The 18,193-nt window shown below is 37.4% G+C and overlaps 1 protein-coding gene across 1 annotated transcript in view; it reads left to right on the plus strand.

The window, feature by feature from the left end:
• Positions 1-16,137, plus strand: part of PLB1 (phospholipase B1) — an 83,840-nt gene extending 67,703 nt beyond the window's left edge. The window contains exons 36-41 of the mRNA XM_034427990.2: positions 17-111; positions 1,019-1,100; positions 3,300-3,404; positions 5,613-5,708; positions 10,694-10,768; positions 15,340-16,137. Of these exons, the coding sequence (XP_034283881.2) occupies positions 17-111; positions 1,019-1,100; positions 3,300-3,404; positions 5,613-5,708; positions 10,694-10,768; positions 15,340-15,558 (672 nt within the window). The 3' untranslated portion in view covers positions 15,559-16,137. The remainder of the gene's footprint in view (positions 1-16; positions 112-1,018; positions 1,101-3,299; positions 3,405-5,612; positions 5,709-10,693; positions 10,769-15,339) is intronic.
• Positions 16,138-18,193: the final 2,056 nt, after the last annotated feature.

Raw genomic sequence — 18,193 nt, forward strand, 5'->3', positions numbered from 1 at the left:
ATTGTAATTCCTGCAGCTCCCTCGGGCCTTTGTCAACATGGTGGAAATAATGGAACTCACTGGACTGCACCAGATGGAAAGGGAAGAATCCAAATGCATCCTTCCGGGGGTGTAAGTAAGCAGATCATGCATAGCAGTCTGTACTGAATTCTATTTTTAGGGCTAATCTGTATCTTCTTCATTCATAAAGCAGCCACAAAGAACTTTAAAATCTGTGCTCTGTCAGATACTATTGGATTTGGGACCTGTGAAGCAGCAGATGCTACAAATATAACACTCTGTTCAGTTTTTCTGTAACTCACATGGGAGCAGCTTCTATTGATTTCCTTTAGAGATACAGCTACTTCAGAGAGATAACTTTGAGTTCCAGGTTTTTTGTTCAGATAATAACAAAACTGAACACAATCCACAAAATCAGAACAGCACCAAAACATAGACTTTAAAAGCATCTTAAGATATTTTCTACTTCTTATCTCAGTAACCATGTCACAACAAACTCATTATTTTTGCTTGGTGCAGTGAAGTGTTTTTTTATATTGTTAGTTTCATTCTCCAAGGTAAGAACAATGTGGAATTTCAATATTTTTCTTGGAAACATGCCTGAGATTTGGACCTTCTAAGAGGGGGGTCAATGGTTTTCCATAAATTGATGACTCTAAATAGCATTAACCAATCTATCCAATAATGAAGGATTCTGGGAACTATAGTTCAGCAACAGTTAAAGGGCCATATGCTAGTTAGCCTCAAACTCCAATTCAATAAGTCACACAAAATTCATATCAGACAACAATAGATTTATGTGCTAAATTTGCTACATGTAAACTGGCATCCTTAGTTATAGTAACAATGTGCTATCTTTAGCCTAGAATAGAAGCATATTATTCTGGTCATTGTCATCGAAACACAGAAAGTGACATTGAAACTGACATGGATCAGCATATGTTAGTATTTTTTTCTAAACTCTTTAAATTTAAATTGGTTCATATTCATCTTCACTTTCAATGTTGCTCACTTTTAGGAGCCTTTGTCCATGTTTTCTAAATGCTTGGAATAACTCTTCTGATCTGCAAGAAATGGAGATAATTAACAGAGATTTTCAGGTAAAAAAGTTCTTATTTACTTGATTCCAAGACTTCAGCCATGCATTCTTTTAAGCAAACATCATAGGGATGAAACAAACTCTGTTATGGACTTTTTAAAAAGTGATAAGTGTGGTCTACCAAAATAAAACTTGTCATAGCCAAATGTAAATAAAATTCCCAGAGAATGAGATTATTAAAGAATTTCTCAGATCAATAATGCACTGCAAACCGGTGTATATCTGGAAATATTACATGGGGGAGGAGTGAATTTGAGAATGTTGACTTTAAAGACAATTGTGTGTGTGTTGGCTTTATTTGCAATCTAAGAAAATGTAGAACATTTGATAGAACAAAGTAGTATTTCAAAGTGGTACTCATATGGAATGGGTTTAGATTGTGGGTGATGGTTCGTTCTCCGAGCTTGTCAGTTGGTTTCTGAACGTTTCGTTACCAGCTTAGGTAACATCTTCAGTGGAGTTTAGGGGATGTCAGTGTCAATGTTCTTCTGTTTATAAGAGCTTGAGGTATGGATGTGTCAAGTGAGGGTCTTGTGATGGGTCAGCTGTGAGTCTTCAGTGAGACTTCTGATTGGTTTTGTGATAAGGAGATTATATCAGGGTCATTGAGAAGTGAACTGGGGGGGTTGCGTGGGTTGGCTGTGTGGTTGGTTTGGATTTGGAGGGGTTTATAGGCTGGTTGTAGGTCAATATGTCTATTGACAGAATTGCTTGTGGAGTGCCAGGCTTCGATGAATTCATGAGCATGGTGGGTGGTAGCGTGGCTGATGATTTTTGTGTTGCTCCAATCGAGTGTGGATACTAGAAAGCAAAAAGGCACCATTTATATATGAATGGCTATGGAAAATCTTAAGTTCATCAAAACAAACAAACAAAAAAACCACACTTTAGAAAGAAACATAAATAACCTAATTACCACCGAACATGCACTGAATACTGATCCACTGCTTTAAGAAAACTAACCAGGAAGATCCAAAGCAGGGGTGAAATCCAGCAGGTTCTGACAGGTTCTGGAGAACTGGTAGCAGAAATTTTGAGCAGTTCGAAAAACTGGTAGTGGAAATTTTGAGTAGTTCAGAGAACTGGCAAATACCACCTCTGGCTGGCCCCCGAGTGGGGTGGGAATGGAGATTTTGCAATATCCTTCCCCCAGGAGTGGGGAGGGAATGGGGATTTTGCAGTATCCTTCCCCTGGAGTGGGGTGAGAATGGAGATATTGCAGTATCCATACCCATACCCACCAAGCCACACCACACCCACCAAGCCATGCCCACAGAACCGGTAGTAAAAAAAATTGGATTTTACCACTGATCCAAAGGTGCTTTTTCAAAAGGCAACTGAACTTTCTGGTTTTTCTTTGAAATTTTCTTTGAAACCATAACTTGGATGACTGAGAATCTCCGTAGACATTTAACCAGGAGCACAAAACAGACAATCCTGGGAAAAGGCAAGGTATGGTTGCAATAGAAGCACTTTGCAATGCATGTATTGTTTCAGGTTCCGTCTGTAGCTTGAACTTGGAAATTCTCAAGAGTGATGATCAGCCAAGGTGTCTTGTTTCAGCAGTTGCATTCCTCTTCCACATACATTTGCTCGTGACTCATATCAAACCCCGGGTCTCTTTTTCCCATTATCTTTATTTTGTGTACCAATTTCTATATTTTTAATTTTTCTAAACTCTCAACTTGCAGTATGATTTATGCCAGAAATTTATTGTGACATGACATCTGATAACATAGTTATGGAAAGTCTTACTTTGACAACATCAAAAGCAGTGTCTTTCCATTTGTCAAAGAATTATAAGGAAAGATGACCTTTGATATTCAGGATTATAAGTGAAAAGACAGCAACTGAACAGAGATAAAAATACAGTAATTAGGCAAAGCATGTTTTTTTTTAAAAAAAATATTTCAGGAATCAAGTTGGGTAGTTTTTTATGATACTACCCTGTTTATACCACCGGGATTTTTGTATTTTCTTTTCTTTTCTGAGAAGCTGCAAAACAGAGGAGCAAGTAAGTAGAACCATCATTTCCAACCAACGACTCAGAAAGAGTACAATTTATTTCTGTTGATCAGAGAATCTGTATGAACTGAGTTTAAGTGTATAGTTTCTAGAAGGCAGGTCCTGTTTGAGTTAGCATTTGTAAACTGGAGAAAAAAAATGGCCTTGAAATTTACTACTGTTCATTTCCAAACAGATTAAAAGTGCAATGATATTCAACAGTGGCCGTTATGATCAACGGGACGATTTTGCCATTGTTGTGCAACCATTTTTCCGAAACACCTTCCTACCACTAGACAGTGTAAGTTACTGTGTGTTGCTGAAGCCTTCCTTATTACATCTGAATTTGTTTTACTGTGTACAAGACAGATACAAAGGGTGAGGTTTACATCTTCTTTATAACCACATTATCTGCCTTGTCTGCAAGGGAAACTGCAAAACAGAGGAGCAAGTAAGCAAAACCATCATTTCCCACCATTGTCCCAGCAACAATACACTTTAATTCTGTTTATCAGGTTTGAGGTCACAGAGAATCTGCATCAATTAAGTTTATAGATTCTAGAAGGCAGGAATTAACTGATTCTGGATTTCAGACACAAAGAACAATGTCTAAAGATAATGCTACACTTTGCAGGGGCGCGCATGCGCGTGCACACAGAAACTACCATGTTTAATTATAAGAATTAACTAGGTAGCCTGAAATATAATTTGAATTAAAGGAAATATTAAAAAAATATTTAAAAATAAAAAAATACTGACCTAATATGCAAGGACTTGTGTGTGAAGAATTAGGGCAATGCATATTACAATATTTTAACAGGCCCATGAAAATGATAACTGGGTTTAAGACATACATTTTTTATCCAAGTGCATGCAATTAACTATCTAAAATAACTCTTTCCAGTTTTAGCATCACATCAGTTTAGCCCTGCTTTGTATCTCTTCACTATTATTCCATCATTTCTCAGTTGATGAATTGGAACTGGAAAGCTGAACTGCTGAAATAGGTTATAAGAAGTTGTCAGGTGACAGGAAACCTTAGTGTTGGTAATTAGCATGTGATAACAAGTTTCTCTACTAATATTCACTTCATGTTGCAGTAATTGGAAGGAATTCTAAAAATTAACAATTTATTAGGCCTCAGAAATTATCCAGTAAAATAATTGAGCCTTGTCACTGTATCTATTTAACATCTTCATTATGATATAATTTTTTTGTGGATTTAAGAGCTGTGATGGCACAGTGGTTAGAATGCAGTGCTGCAGACTACTTCTGCTGGCTGACTGCAGTTCGGCAGTTTGATTCTCACCAGCTCATGGTTGAGTCAGCCTTCCATCCTTCTGAGGTCAGTAAAATGAGGACCCAGATTGTTCGGGGCAATATGCTGACTCTGTAAACTGCTTAGAGACGGCTGTAAAGCACTGTGAAGCGATATATAAGTCTAAGTGCTATTGCTATTGCTAAATCCACCGGATTAAAAACAAGAATTTATTAGCTTCAAAAATATTATTTCACACAATTTTAAATTTTCTCTCATCTTTTCATTTTTTGAACATGTACTTTATTTGCTTTCTATCCTTAGGCACTGAGAGCCTCTGATTACCAAAGTGTCCCAGTGGATTAAAATAGGGCAAAACATTTTAATTAAAACCAAAAATATTGAAAACGTATTTAAAACAACAGTTAAAAGTTTATATTAAAAGCTTTTTAGAAGTGAACAAAGGAGTTAGACCTATTTATTCAGCAAGGAGTGCATTCCAAAGAATTTGACCCCCTTCATCTGAAAAGCTTACTGTAACAGGAGGGACAATTCTTCAATGCACCTCTAATGACTGTGTGTGTGTTTGTGTCTGCTGGTAGTGGGAATCATACAAAATGAGACAATATTTCAAAAGCCTACGACTAAATTGTAGTCAGCTTTAGAGACAGCTATACCAGTGCTTTATCCTATTCATGAAGGTCTACCTATGTAATTTGTGAGAATTGATGCTGACTTGGCAGCACGCAATCAATCAAATGTCAGTGCTAAATTTTCAGTTATAAGTAAGATAAATGCAGGGGACCGGATATGGATTTTAATCCTGTGTTAGGAGCTGGAGGGAAAATACTCTCTATCTTAATATAGATATTACCTCCTTTTTTTCAAAATAAGAAAAAGCATTGTACTTTAGTTGCATCCTATTAAAGGTAAATATTTATCAAAATTACCAATTGGAAAAGATAGTCCCCCTGGACTTGAAGCATTATAGCCCTACAAATTTCAGACAGTGGGGTGTATGTGTAAACTCCTCACCAGTATAAATGAAAAAAGCCAATTGATAACTGGTGGTTGCTGGAACATCTATATTTATAATCCTGTAATTTCTCTTGGTAGATAAGATTTGACTAGCAAATCTTGGCTCAGAAACAGAAGACAAGGAGCCAAAATGTACATGAGAAATGCCAGAGACTTGCTAACAAGGAATAAATGATTATCTGAAATGGAATAATGTTTTGTATTAAACTATAGGAAGGAAAACCAGACCTGAGTTTCTTTGCAGTGGATTGCTTTCATTTCTCTGAGAGAGCTCATGCTGAAATGGCTGTGGCACTCTGGAATAATATGGTAAGTGAATCATAGAATCCCTGAATTCAAAGGGACCTCAGAACTCATCTAATGGCCTCACAGCCATCTTAATGTGTTTGCCTCCTGTCCTTGACATTGGAAGAGACTATATTGCTTCCTAACAGCCTTATATTATTGCACCTCAACAATGAGCCTGCTCAGTGTTGCTGCTCTTACACAATTCAGTGGGGGTTGTTTTGGAACAGGGATTAATGGAATCCCTATCATTCTTTTCCCTTCCACCCAGCATCTGGTTGATCTTTAATTTTGCCAAAAAATATTCTGAATGGATGGGACCCACATTTCATCTGGGGAATGGGTGACCTGCCTTTCAACATGTCTTCTCCTTTCCCAAGTCTGGGCTGGAAAAAACAGCTCCATATCTGGAGAGTTTCCCCACCATTCCCACTGGCCAATCACAAAAAGGGATGGCTTTGATGTAATAATTGCTTCCATTCCTTTGGGGACATATCATGATGGATTAAAAGTTCAAGTCATAGGAATATTGATCTGATTGAACTTCTGGCTAGAAGTTTTGAAAACAATATATTCCAGAAGAATTTTCTTAAATTTCAGTGGTAATATTGAGATAAATAAAGTTAGAACATCAGTATGACTATGAAAGAAATATAATATGAAAGTTAGAATATCAATATGACTATGATGATCACTGAGTGTTGTATCTTGCAATTTATGATGATTGTATTTTATGATTATGATCATGATTTATCACTTGTTGCTTGTATGTATACTGAGAACCTATGCACAGAGGTGTCTAATCACACTTGGCCAATGAAGAAATCCAATCCTGTCCTGTCCTGTCCTGTCCTGTCCTATCCTCAAATACCAATCCTTTAATATAAATTAGCGTCAGCCTTCACCAACATGGTGTTGTTTGGATGTGCTTCTCTTTAGTACCCATTATCTCTAGACAACATAGCATTTAGCTACAAGTGTAGTCCTTTTCATGAACATCCCTGGAAGTAGGCCATTACATTTTTTTCTTTGCAAGACCTGCCAATACCGAAAAGATGATCTTCCTTGCAACCTCTTCTGAAATTGCTGAAACTGTGACAGCATAGTTTCCCACCATTCTGAGACAGGAAACACATGAAAATATTTTTGTAAAAAAAAAAAAAAGAACCCAAGAGAGAAAGAATGAGAAATACTTTTGCTCATTGATGTGGCATCATTCATTTGTTTTGGCCTTCAGCCTCACAAGTATGTTAAATGTAGTCCTTGGTCAGCACAAATGATTGCCTACTCCAGCTGTAAAAAAGTCAGAATATACCTTCAGAGAATAATTAAGAATGTCAATAATTTTTGGAAGGCTTTAAGTCTCATTTTAAAAAAAGTCCCAGTAATACGATTATATTATATAATTACTGTATATTATATAATATGTTTATAATATAAGAAGCCATGAGCAGATTACAGGAATGGCCCAAGGTGCTTTTCTTTGCTTTTAGAGGATGTTATGATTCAAGAAACTGTTATTTTCCGAGCTCATCTAAGGACAACTCAGGCAGAGAAACATTTCTCTTTTCTACCTAACCACAATACCAACATGCCCTGAGATCTTGTTTCTGCTTTGTCCTCAGCCAACGAATAACAGAATAACAAAGTTGAAAGGGACCTTGGAGGTCTTCTAATCCAACCCCCTGCTCAAACAGAAAACCCTATACCATTTCAGACAAATAGTTGTCCAACCTCTTCTTAAAAATCTCCTGTGTTGGAGCACCTCCAACCTCTGGAGGCAAGTTGTTCCACTGAAGTGAGTGAGACAATCATCCTTAGGAGCAAAATTTCCCTCTTATTCTGATACCATCCAATGACAACTTCAAAGTGTGTAGTATCTGTTAGACTTTGACACCAGTGGTGGTATTCAGCCAGTTCTATCCGGCTGAGGCGAACCTGTAGCGGCAGCTGCGGGAGGCTCCGCCCACCCACCCAGGCGTCATCACTTCCCATTTTGATGTTATGCACAGAAGGTCCTGCGCATGTGCAGAGGTGTCGAGCACATGCTCACATTTGCGAACTGGTAGCGAAGGGAAGTCAATACCACCCCTGTTTGACACCCATTATTCTGGAGACAAGTAAGCCATCTCCAGTAACTGGAAAGAGATGGAGGATATGAATCAGTGATGAAGACAGCAAATGTAAATAAGAAATGTCAGTATAGTTTTCTACCAACTCAAATCATTAATGATGAGTGACCCAGAATGATAATTTGTAGGATTAAAAATGCTGTCGTTTAGAAATTTATGAATTTTTGTCCTTTGGTTAGAAAACCCCTATTTAAAGTTGTTACGTTTTCTTGAATTACTAGAGTGTTATACATTTCTTTGGCTAGTGACTTTCCTAATTTTGTGCGTTTTCTTGAATTACTAGAGTGTTATACATTTCTTTGGCTAGTGACTTTCCTAATTTTGTGCAAGAAGAAAGAACAGAAGTTCTTTTTAAAATAATTATTCCCTCTCAAGGTTTTTCTGGGTCAGGCAACGTTAGAATATCTGGTGGAATTCTCTCTGAAGTCCTTCCAGTAAAGACTGCAGAAGCAGTATGCCAAATCAGCACATTCTCAGCTGCTTTTGCCAGCCATTTTTGTAAGCTTCCCATGATTTTTTTAAAAAGTTGCTCTGGTCTGTGTCAATGATTGTGACTTGTGCTTTCCCGGGAAAGCACAAGTTCCCTGAAGCAAAAACAAAGGGATACTAATTGCATAGTAATTGTATTAAATATTACAATAAAAGATAAAAACTAATACAAATGTTAAAAAAATACAAAAATACAAAATGCAAATAATATAAAAGAAAAGGAAAATAAAAAATGAGAAGACAAAGAAATATATAAATGATTTCCCATTTCATCATAATTGTAGTAACTTAACACTTTCTTTTAAAATACAGCAAATAATCTCTTCTTCCCATATTTCATCTCTTATCTATAAACAATCCTTCAAACAGCCTCCTTGTTCAGTTCTGATCAGCAAAAATGAATTAAGAATTACAAAGACAATATATCTATTTTAACCCAGATCAGATAAACCAGGTTTATATTCCTTCAGTTTATATTGATTAGTAGGGCTGGGAAATAGTTTGAATTTCATTATGGAAAGGTCTTTTGTAGTGTTTGGGAGCACAAATGCATCATCTATCTATGAGTCATTAAAGAGGCAGCCTTTAATGAGGTTTTGCATTCACTACTGTTTCCCATGCAGTCCAAAGCATTGCACAATTCTTTTGTTTGTTAACTTCCACAATAATGATGAGAATCAGCATGACCCAATAGAGAGATGATATAACGTACCTTATGTTATTGTATTTAATTAGATACTGCCTACTTTTACTTCCAATATTTTGTAAGACTCTTGCAAGAATGGAATTAGGGGAGTGGTGGTTTTTTTTAATGGAAAGATGCATTCTATTACTGAGTATGGAGTTTAGGATAAACACCCTAAGGAATCAGTAGTTTGGGGCTAGGGGCTATACTTCTGTCTGTCTCCTATACAATATGAATCATAGCCCAAGCTGAGTGGGAGGAAAACAAAGTTAATAAAAAAAATAAGTTATTAATAACCTGTTCTTCAATCTTTATAGCCAACATGAGGATTAAGAAAATTAGAGTAAAACATCATAGCCATATCTCAAAAGTGCTTTTTCAAAAGGCAACAGGACTTTGTTTTTCCTTGAAGACGTTTTGCTTCTCATCCAAGAACTGACTGACTTCTGTGGGTACTGAAGAAGCTTCTTGGATGAGAAGCAAAATGTCTTCAAGGAAAAATAAAGTCCAGTTGCCTTTTGAAAAAGCACTTTTGAGATAACCATGACCTGGATGGCTGAGAATCTCCATAGACATCATAGCAATTTGACCATATAAAAAACTATTTTGCTGAAAAAAAGTGAGGATATATGCTGATCACAGTGGAGTTCCCTGATTTTAAGTTCATTGTGACAATAAGAACCAAGAAATGGATTGACTCTGCATCACACAAGCAGAGCAAAATTTCCATGATTTCATAGCTTCTTTTGATGCTGCAGCCCATTGAAGCTAAGGTCTAGCCTGTAGGGTTGTTGATAAATGTGTGCTAGAATTGTTCTCTCTTTAAGAGGAAGAAGCAATTAAGCTCTCTCCAGATCAGTAGGGAGATGGAAATGAGAGTGGGCTGTAGACTACCTAAAGGCCTTATCATTTTTCTTGCTCTCATCCCTGTCAGGGATTCTAATCAGGTAGCTGGGATTCCATCTAAATAAAACTGAAACAACAACAATAAAGCAATATTTATTGCCTGTAGGCGTTGCCAATTTCATTCCTCCTTTATGTTGCACTGCTTTTGAAGACGGGTGCTGAATCACGTTTTGGCTAGCAGCCAGCTAATTCCTGTATTTCTGGCTATCTTTGGGAAGCTAGAATACTACCCTGGCAACTTATGCTCACTTACCCTCAAGTGAATCCATTAAAATAAGGGTCAGGTTTCACAGGTTTGACTTCTTTCCATTCATCTCTAGCCAAAGAGGCTCAACTATAGATACTTCTTGTCATAGTGTTATAGGGGACATATATTCTAGCCCTCCCACATTCATTTATTATTTCGCCTTGTTAATTTGCTACTTAACATGAGCTTCACAGTTGCTTGTAACAAGCTATTTTTATTCCTTTGATGTAGATTTCTCTTCTGTAAGCTTTTAGTGTCCTGCTTTCAGGGGGTTGGTACGATTACTCAAGTATAAAAAGTTTTGCCTTTATCCATAACAGGGAGCCTTGCTAACATTTTAATCTCATAATTATGTAAGTACAGTTAAGAATTCCAATTAAGAATTCTTAAGAATTAAGAATTCCAGAAAGGCCAAAGCAAGAATAACTGAGTGCTGCAATATAAAGGAGCAATGTATTATTTTTTAAATGTGACTTTACAGTGTTAGTATGTGCCCATATAAAGATTATAGGATTCAGTTTCACTTGGAAACTCTTTGTCTCTCTTTCAGCTGGAGCCAGTTGGCTATAAGCAGTCATATAAACATTTCACAAAGGAAAGGCTGAAGCTCAAATGTCCAACCTCAGTAAGTAGCAAGTTAGCTCTACAAAGCTCTAACTCTGTAACATAAAAGCACAAGAAAAGTCCTTCTGGGTGAAAACTAAAAATCATCTGGTCCAGAGGTGGATTTCAGCAGGTTCTGACCAGTTCTGGAGAACCAGTAGTGGAAATTTTGAGTAGTTCAGAGAACCGGCAGTAAAAATACTGAATGGCCCCGCCCCAATCTATTCTCTGCCTCCCAAGTCCCAGCTGATCGGGAAGAAATGGGGATTTTGCACTAACCTTCCCCTGGAGTGGGGACAGAATGGAGATTTTACAGTATCCTTCCCTTGCCATGTACACCAAGCCACGCCCACCAAGCAATGCCACGCCCACCAAGCCACACCCACAGAACCGGTAGTAAAAAAAATTTGAAATCCACCACTGATCTGGTCCAATATCCAGACAAAGCAGATGCTTCTTGGAAGCTGATAAGCAAGATTTAAGCCTTTTTCCCACATGGAGCCATTAATTCCAAAGGTAGTACATATTTACCATATCCTGGCAACTATTAGACTCAGTAACTATGTTTTCACCTCACAGTTTGAATCTGCCCAACATTCCCTTGTTGAAAACTTTCTAAATGATAAAGTAGATCTGATGTTTCTTGTATGGGAGCACTGCTGTGCAGGATTTTAAACAGCCAAATCAGGGTTTTCTTCTTTTTCCTCCTCCTCCTTAAAATGCCAAGGATATTTGCTGAAGGTTCATCCAGACCAAATCTCTCATTTTTTAAAAAAAGTTCCATTTTTATTGTTTTTAATAAACAAGAGAAAGAAAAAAGAACAAAACACATACACACAAAATGATGATAGAAATACATACATTGTCAAAGAAAAGAACAAAAACACATATAAAAAGTGCTTTTAACAAAAAAGTAAAAGAAATATGTCAGGAAAAAAACAATATATGTCATTATAAGAAACAGTTGCAATTCTATATATACTTATCTAATGCAGATATTCAAGTACAATATGTATATATTTTAATTTATGTAACTTCTTTTTTAACCTACTGTATGCCGTATAAATGACTCCCAGATTTCATTATACTTGTCCATATTATTATTATTATTACCCGGTCTTCCGGGTGCGCTTCAAGGTGTTGGTTATCACCTTTAAAGCGCTCCATGGCATAGGGCCTAGCTATCTTCGAGACCGCCTACTGCCGACCGCCTACTGCCACCGACGACCTCCCACCGACCCGTGCGCTCCCACAGAGAGGGCCTCCTCGGGGTGCCATCAGCCAAACAATGCAGGCTGGTGACCCCCAGGGGGAGGGCCTTCTCTGTGGGGGCACCTACCCTCTGGAATCAGTTGCCCCCTGAGATAAGGAGAATCCATGACCTCAGTGCCTTCCGCCGTGCCCTTAAAACTTTCTTTTTTCAACAAGCCGGGCTGGCTTAATTTCTTTTTAAGGGTTTTATTAATTGTTCTGTTTTGCTGATCGTTTTTAATTAACGGGGCCAAATCTATATATATTTTTAAATGTGTTTTAATATTTGTATCTGGTGTTTTTATCTGGCTGTTCACCGCCCTGAGTCCTCAGGGAGAAGGGCGGTATACAAATTCAAAAATAAATAAATAAATAAATAAATTATTATTATTATTATTATTATTATTATTATTATTATTAGAATTTATTTATTTGTAATTTGTATTTGTCCTACTCCCGAAGGACTCAGGGTGGTGAACAGCCAAAAAATAAAATACATATAATACAAATGTTAAAAAATCATTAAAAGCCTTCTCTGTGGGGGCACCTACCCTCTGGAATCAGCTGCCCCCAGAGATAAGGAGAATCCAAGACATCAGTGCCTTCCGCCGTGCCCTTAAAACCCACTTTTTCCAGCAAGCCGGGCTGGCTTAGGAAGAAATTTTTTAAATGTTTAATTGGTTTGTGGTTTTTTAAATTTTGGGCCAAATTTATATAGATTTTAATTGTTTTTAATATTTGTATTTCATGTTTTTAATTCTGGCTGTGCACCGCCCTGAGTCCTCAGGGAGAAGGGCGGTATATAAATTGAAAATAAATAGATAAAATAAATAAAATACAATTAAATAATTTGGCCCAGAAAACCAAATTTAAAAACCCCAATCTTATAGGACAGATTTAAAATTTTAAAAATTTAAGAACAGTTTAAAAAAGAGGTTAGGCCAGGCCAGCTTGATGGAATAGGAATGTTTTGAGGGCACGGCGGAAAGCGCGCAGATCAGTGATCCTCCGTATCTCCGGGGGGAGCTCGTTCCAGATGGCAGGTGCTCCCACAGAGAAGGCTCTCCCCCTAGGGGCCGCCAGTTGACACTGTTTGACCGATGGCACCCTAAGAAGCCCCTCTCTATGGGAGCGTACTGGTTGGTGAGAGGCTACTGGTGGCAGAAGGCGGTCTCGTAGATACCCCGGTCCTAGGCCATGGAGCGCTCCAAAGGTGGTAACCAAAACCTTGAAGCACACCCGGAAGACCACCGGGAGCCAGTGCAGCTCACGCAGGATGGGGGTCACATGGGAGCGCCACGTCGCTCCCATAACCACCCGCGCGGCCGCATTCTGGACCAGCTGGAGCCTCCGGGTGCTCCTCAAGGGGAGCCCCATGTAGAGAGCATTGCAGTAGTCCAGGCGGGAAGTGACGAGGGCATGAGTATTTAACGTATTTAACGTATTTAACGAGTCCCAATCCAGAAAGGGACGCAACTGGCGAATCAGGTGAACCTGATAAAATAGTAAGATATTTGGACCTATTAGATGAAATTGGAAATTTAAAGTCAGAACAGGATCTAATAAAACAAGGAATAAAAATTGACTGGTGGCCATACTTACAGATTAAAACAAAATATAAAAAAGATAAGGAACAATTTGGCATATTCAGAGAACAATTGGAACTTGATAAGATATTATTAGGATCCAGGGGGGAAAATGATCACAAAAATGTATAATTTTTTGTTGAAATTTAAAATGGAAGAGGAAACCGTGAAAGAAACAGTAATTAGTTGGGCAAAAAAATTTGGATATAATATTCATTTGGATCAATGGAATAGATTATGGGAGAGAAATTACAAACTAACGATGTCAGCTACTTATAAAGAAAATCTTTACAAAATGTTCTACCGATGGCATTTGCCACCAGCGAGATTGGCCAGGATGTTCTTGAATAGGTCTCTGAATTGTTGGAGGTGTGGACACAAACAAGGGACATTCTACCACATGTGATGGACCTGTCCTAAGATTAGGAAATTTTGGGGCAAGTTTAAAAAATGGCTGGATGAAATAACAGAGCAGAAGATAGAAAGAAAGCCAGAACTGCTTCTCCTGGGTATTCTGGAAGGGAAAATGCAGAAAAGTATACAATATATCATATTACACATACTAACGGCAAATAGAATTGTGATAGCACAAAATTGGAAATAACCAGACACCCCTCCAGATCAAATCATAATTTTAAAAAATACGATTTTTTTTTCATTTTTTAACAGCCTCCAGCAATTATTAAATTGGGACAAATTATTAACACTTTCCAGTCATATTTTCCCAATTAATATTATCATGCCTGGTCTTTAGAATGTTTCTATCCCATATAGAAGAATGACATACTATAAAATTTCCCTAAAATTGTAAATCTTTCTGAATGAGAGAGGAAGAGACAGACTGAGTTCACAGATTACAGCAAATAGTCTAAAAACAGATGTCAAAAATATATTTCAAGGAAATGGGTATAACAATGTATAACAAAATGGGAAAAGAAGCCTGTGCAAAAAGTGAAGCCTTTTAGCATGAGTAAAGCATGAAGGAGAGAATAATGACAGTAAGCAGAGTTAAGACAGTAGTGAAAAGAGTGGACCATCTCCAAGCATCAGTAATAAAAACTCTCCTTACCTGTATTTCATTTGGGTTAAAGTAAATTGTAAATGTATTAAAAAGTGCCAACTATCTTGAGATTTATGCAGTATATAAACAATCTAATTGTCTAAAAAAATTAGATAGTATCAAGACTAGTATAACTTCTTCAAGTCATACTTGTCCCACTTCTAATGGAGCCACAGATAGATCTTCTTTTCAGAAATAAAACACAGGAAAGGAAAGATGCTACAGAGCTGGGAAGCATTAATGAAAAAGGGCCTGGGATTTACTTGTAAGCAGGATACCAGTAGGACCTGGTAGTGATAGGGAAATCTGCTAAAATAAGGAATGAAGGATGACAGCTGAAGGGCAAATGAAGAATAAATCTCTTGGAACTGAAAGGATTTAAGGAATTCTGTATACTGTTATGTTGACATAAGTACAGGGATTGAGGATAATTACATTAACCACTGTTTTGTTCTAAAATCCTTTTCTTAATAGCTTTAATGATGTTTACTTAAATTTGCAATGATGTTTATTTAAATTTGCAATGGTGTTTACTTAAATTTGCATAAGTCTCACCTGGATAGGAGAAGTTCCATCCCCATTTTATTGCTTCTCTATTGAGAAGAAATGTTTACTCTCTCATACCCTCAGAATAGAGCAACCTGTAGTAAATAGATCATTCTCAAAAGGTTCTGAAATGTTTTCTTTCTGCTGCAGGAATACCCATATTTTTTCACATCGAGAAACAGCCAAATGTACGATTCAGGACTTGCAACAAAGTCCAATGGAGACAGAGTGCCTTACTGGACTGTGATTATAGCGGCCACAACTGGAATCTTGGCAGGATCCCTGATTGTTTGGGGTCTGATGACTCATAAAATCAACAAATACCCAAGGGCAAGAAATGCAGCAGCTGAAGAGAAGACAACATTTTAAATGTGCATCTGAGCCAAAGAGGTTTAACATATGCTACCTCTAGTGACATGAAAAAAGCAACATGGAAGCTTTGCACATGCTATTTTTAACTAAAGTTTTCCATCTAAAAGTGGAAGAAATGACCTCATCCCATCTTGAATAGCCAGGCCTAGTGAAAGCTAATGCTTTAGCAATTATTAAACAGAAATATAAAGAGATCTTACCTGGCAAATAAAAATAATTATATGTAATCTCCTTTTCTGATAAATATGGTATTAACACCTTTTCATAACATTGTAATTATCCAGGTCTGGATAATTATTATCATGTGTCTAGATCACATTGGCTCCCCTTTGTGATCCTCTTGCCATCTCTCTAGTTGTAATCCTCTCCATCTTTTCTCTTAGTTCGGAAGGTAGACCTGAAATAATTGCACAATGGATTTGGAATGGTAGTTCACAGGTGCTCTCAACATGGAAGCATCTATATATTTTGTTAGTTTAATGGAGATGCCAAATTGCCAGTGTTAATAATTTGTCCAATGTGATAGGGTCTTCCACTGGATTCATAAGATTCAATAAATGCTATCATGGAACCCTTCTGGATTCTCCCTCCCTTGGTCATTTATTACGGATATAGCTAGCAGCATCATTTCATTTTGTTTTCTCCAGCCTCGCTCTATTAGCAAAATTCCCAACTGGATAATGGCACTCCAGTGCTCACTTTCATTTCTTCACCTGTTGATAATGCTGCTGCTTACCTTTCTAAACTGCCTTCAAGAGAAAACATTTTCCCTTCTTCTCTTGAACACCATCGTCTAAGGCAAGGGTGTCAAACTCGCAGCAGATGTGTCATACATTGGCCACGCCCACCCTGTTTAACGAAGGGGTGGGGAAAAGTTGCAATACACAACATGACAACTCGAGTTTGACACCCAAGTCTAAGGTTTCATGATCTGATTATGTATTTGAAAGCTACAGTTTTGCTGTAACATGTTTACCGACATGGTTATTTCTAATTGCTTTATTCTGTATTTAGCACTAGCACTTAGACTTATAAACTGCTTCATAGCACTTTTACAGCCCTCGCTAGGTGATTTACAGAGTCAGCATATTGCCCCCAATGATCTGGGTCCTCATTTTACCCACCTCAGAAGGATGGAAGGCTGAGTCAACCTTGAGCTGGTGAGATTTGAACTGCCGAACTGCAGCTAGCAGTCAGCTAAAGTAGCCTGCCGTGCTGCACTCTGATCACTGTGCCACCTCAGCTCCCATTTACATCCTATGTTAGAGATAAGGAAAGGGCTAAATATATATTAGTAGCCATCTTTCTTAGACTGGCACAGGATTTCTTGCTGGAGAAACCAACATGTTACAAAACAGGCTACCTTTTCCCTTGAAAGGTAATACTAGATGATCTAGAGAAGATATAGTAAACTGAGCTGGAATAGGCCAACTTGCTGTGGCCAACTCACTGTGGTCAACTTGCCATGGGACAACTTGCTATGGCCAGCTCACCACGGGACAACTTGTATAGGACAATTCAACAAATACAAAAGTTAAATTAAGTTCGAAGGAACGGTGGCCAATAATAATAAAATAAAATTAATCCAAAAATACAAGACTAACAATAATTTCAATGAAAATGAGGTCATGCAGTTGATGCAAATAAATCTTAACACCATTAATATGGTAAGATCACAAAGAGTTGGTGATGTTTTTAAAGAGTTTTTAAACTCTTTGTCTTTAACACAAAGAGTTGCCAGATGTTTTTAATCTGGCATAGATTAAAAACTAACCGCTTGAGTGCTCTATTTGTGTATGTAATACTCAATTTCACAACTGGGCTATAAATGCAGCTAATTGTTTTTAGCAACTTATTCCCATCTTAATTTGCCTTGCAAAAGCATGTGCTACACTTAGATTATAGAAGGAAAAACAGTGTAAAAATATAAATGTATTCTCTAAACTTGGATTTATAGAAATTCAGCAGTAGAGATGCACTGTGCTGATTGGAGATTAGCATTCAATTACATGTTATAGCTAGCCAGGAGACAGCAACTATCCAATTTTGGTTGATCTAGAAAAGTTATGCACAGTGGACCTAGGATGGGAAGTTACCAGAAATCCCAAGTTGTAGGTTAGACTGGGAAATCGAAAAAAGGCCATGAGAAATCTCTTCCACATTTTTTTGCCGAGAAAACGAGTCTTTGGACATTGAACTTAACTTGGAATGTTTAGAAGATAGAATGAATGTTTTCAGGATGAAAAATAAGTTACACATGCTAAAATAATTAGGGGATAGGGGGAACAAAAATTTTGTAAAAAATATTTGAAAATACTTCAAAACTTAGTCTCCATCTTTACTGTGTACTAGGTAAAGCACTTTCTTTTAACCATCCTGCAACTCTGATTATTCACTGCTGAATAACTTTAGATTCTAATCTTAGAATGCAGGAGGCAGAACAGGATTAAGTTATATATTCTAAAACCATAGACAAATTTGCACTTGTCTTTTCTCTTATCATGAAAGAGAGATTTAACTGCAGCAGTGCTTAGATTCACAATCCAACACACTAACCATCTTCATGCATCAATTATAGAGCAACAAACATCTAGACAGCATCATGAATTTGGGAAGAGGTTTTAATTTGTTC

The sequence above is a fragment of the Pantherophis guttatus genome, chromosome 1 (genome assembly GCF_059756535.1).
Source record: "Pantherophis guttatus breed Tessera chromosome 1, ASM5975653v1, whole genome shotgun sequence".
NCBI classification, from domain to species: domain Eukaryota; kingdom Metazoa; phylum Chordata; class Lepidosauria; order Squamata; family Colubridae; genus Pantherophis; species Pantherophis guttatus.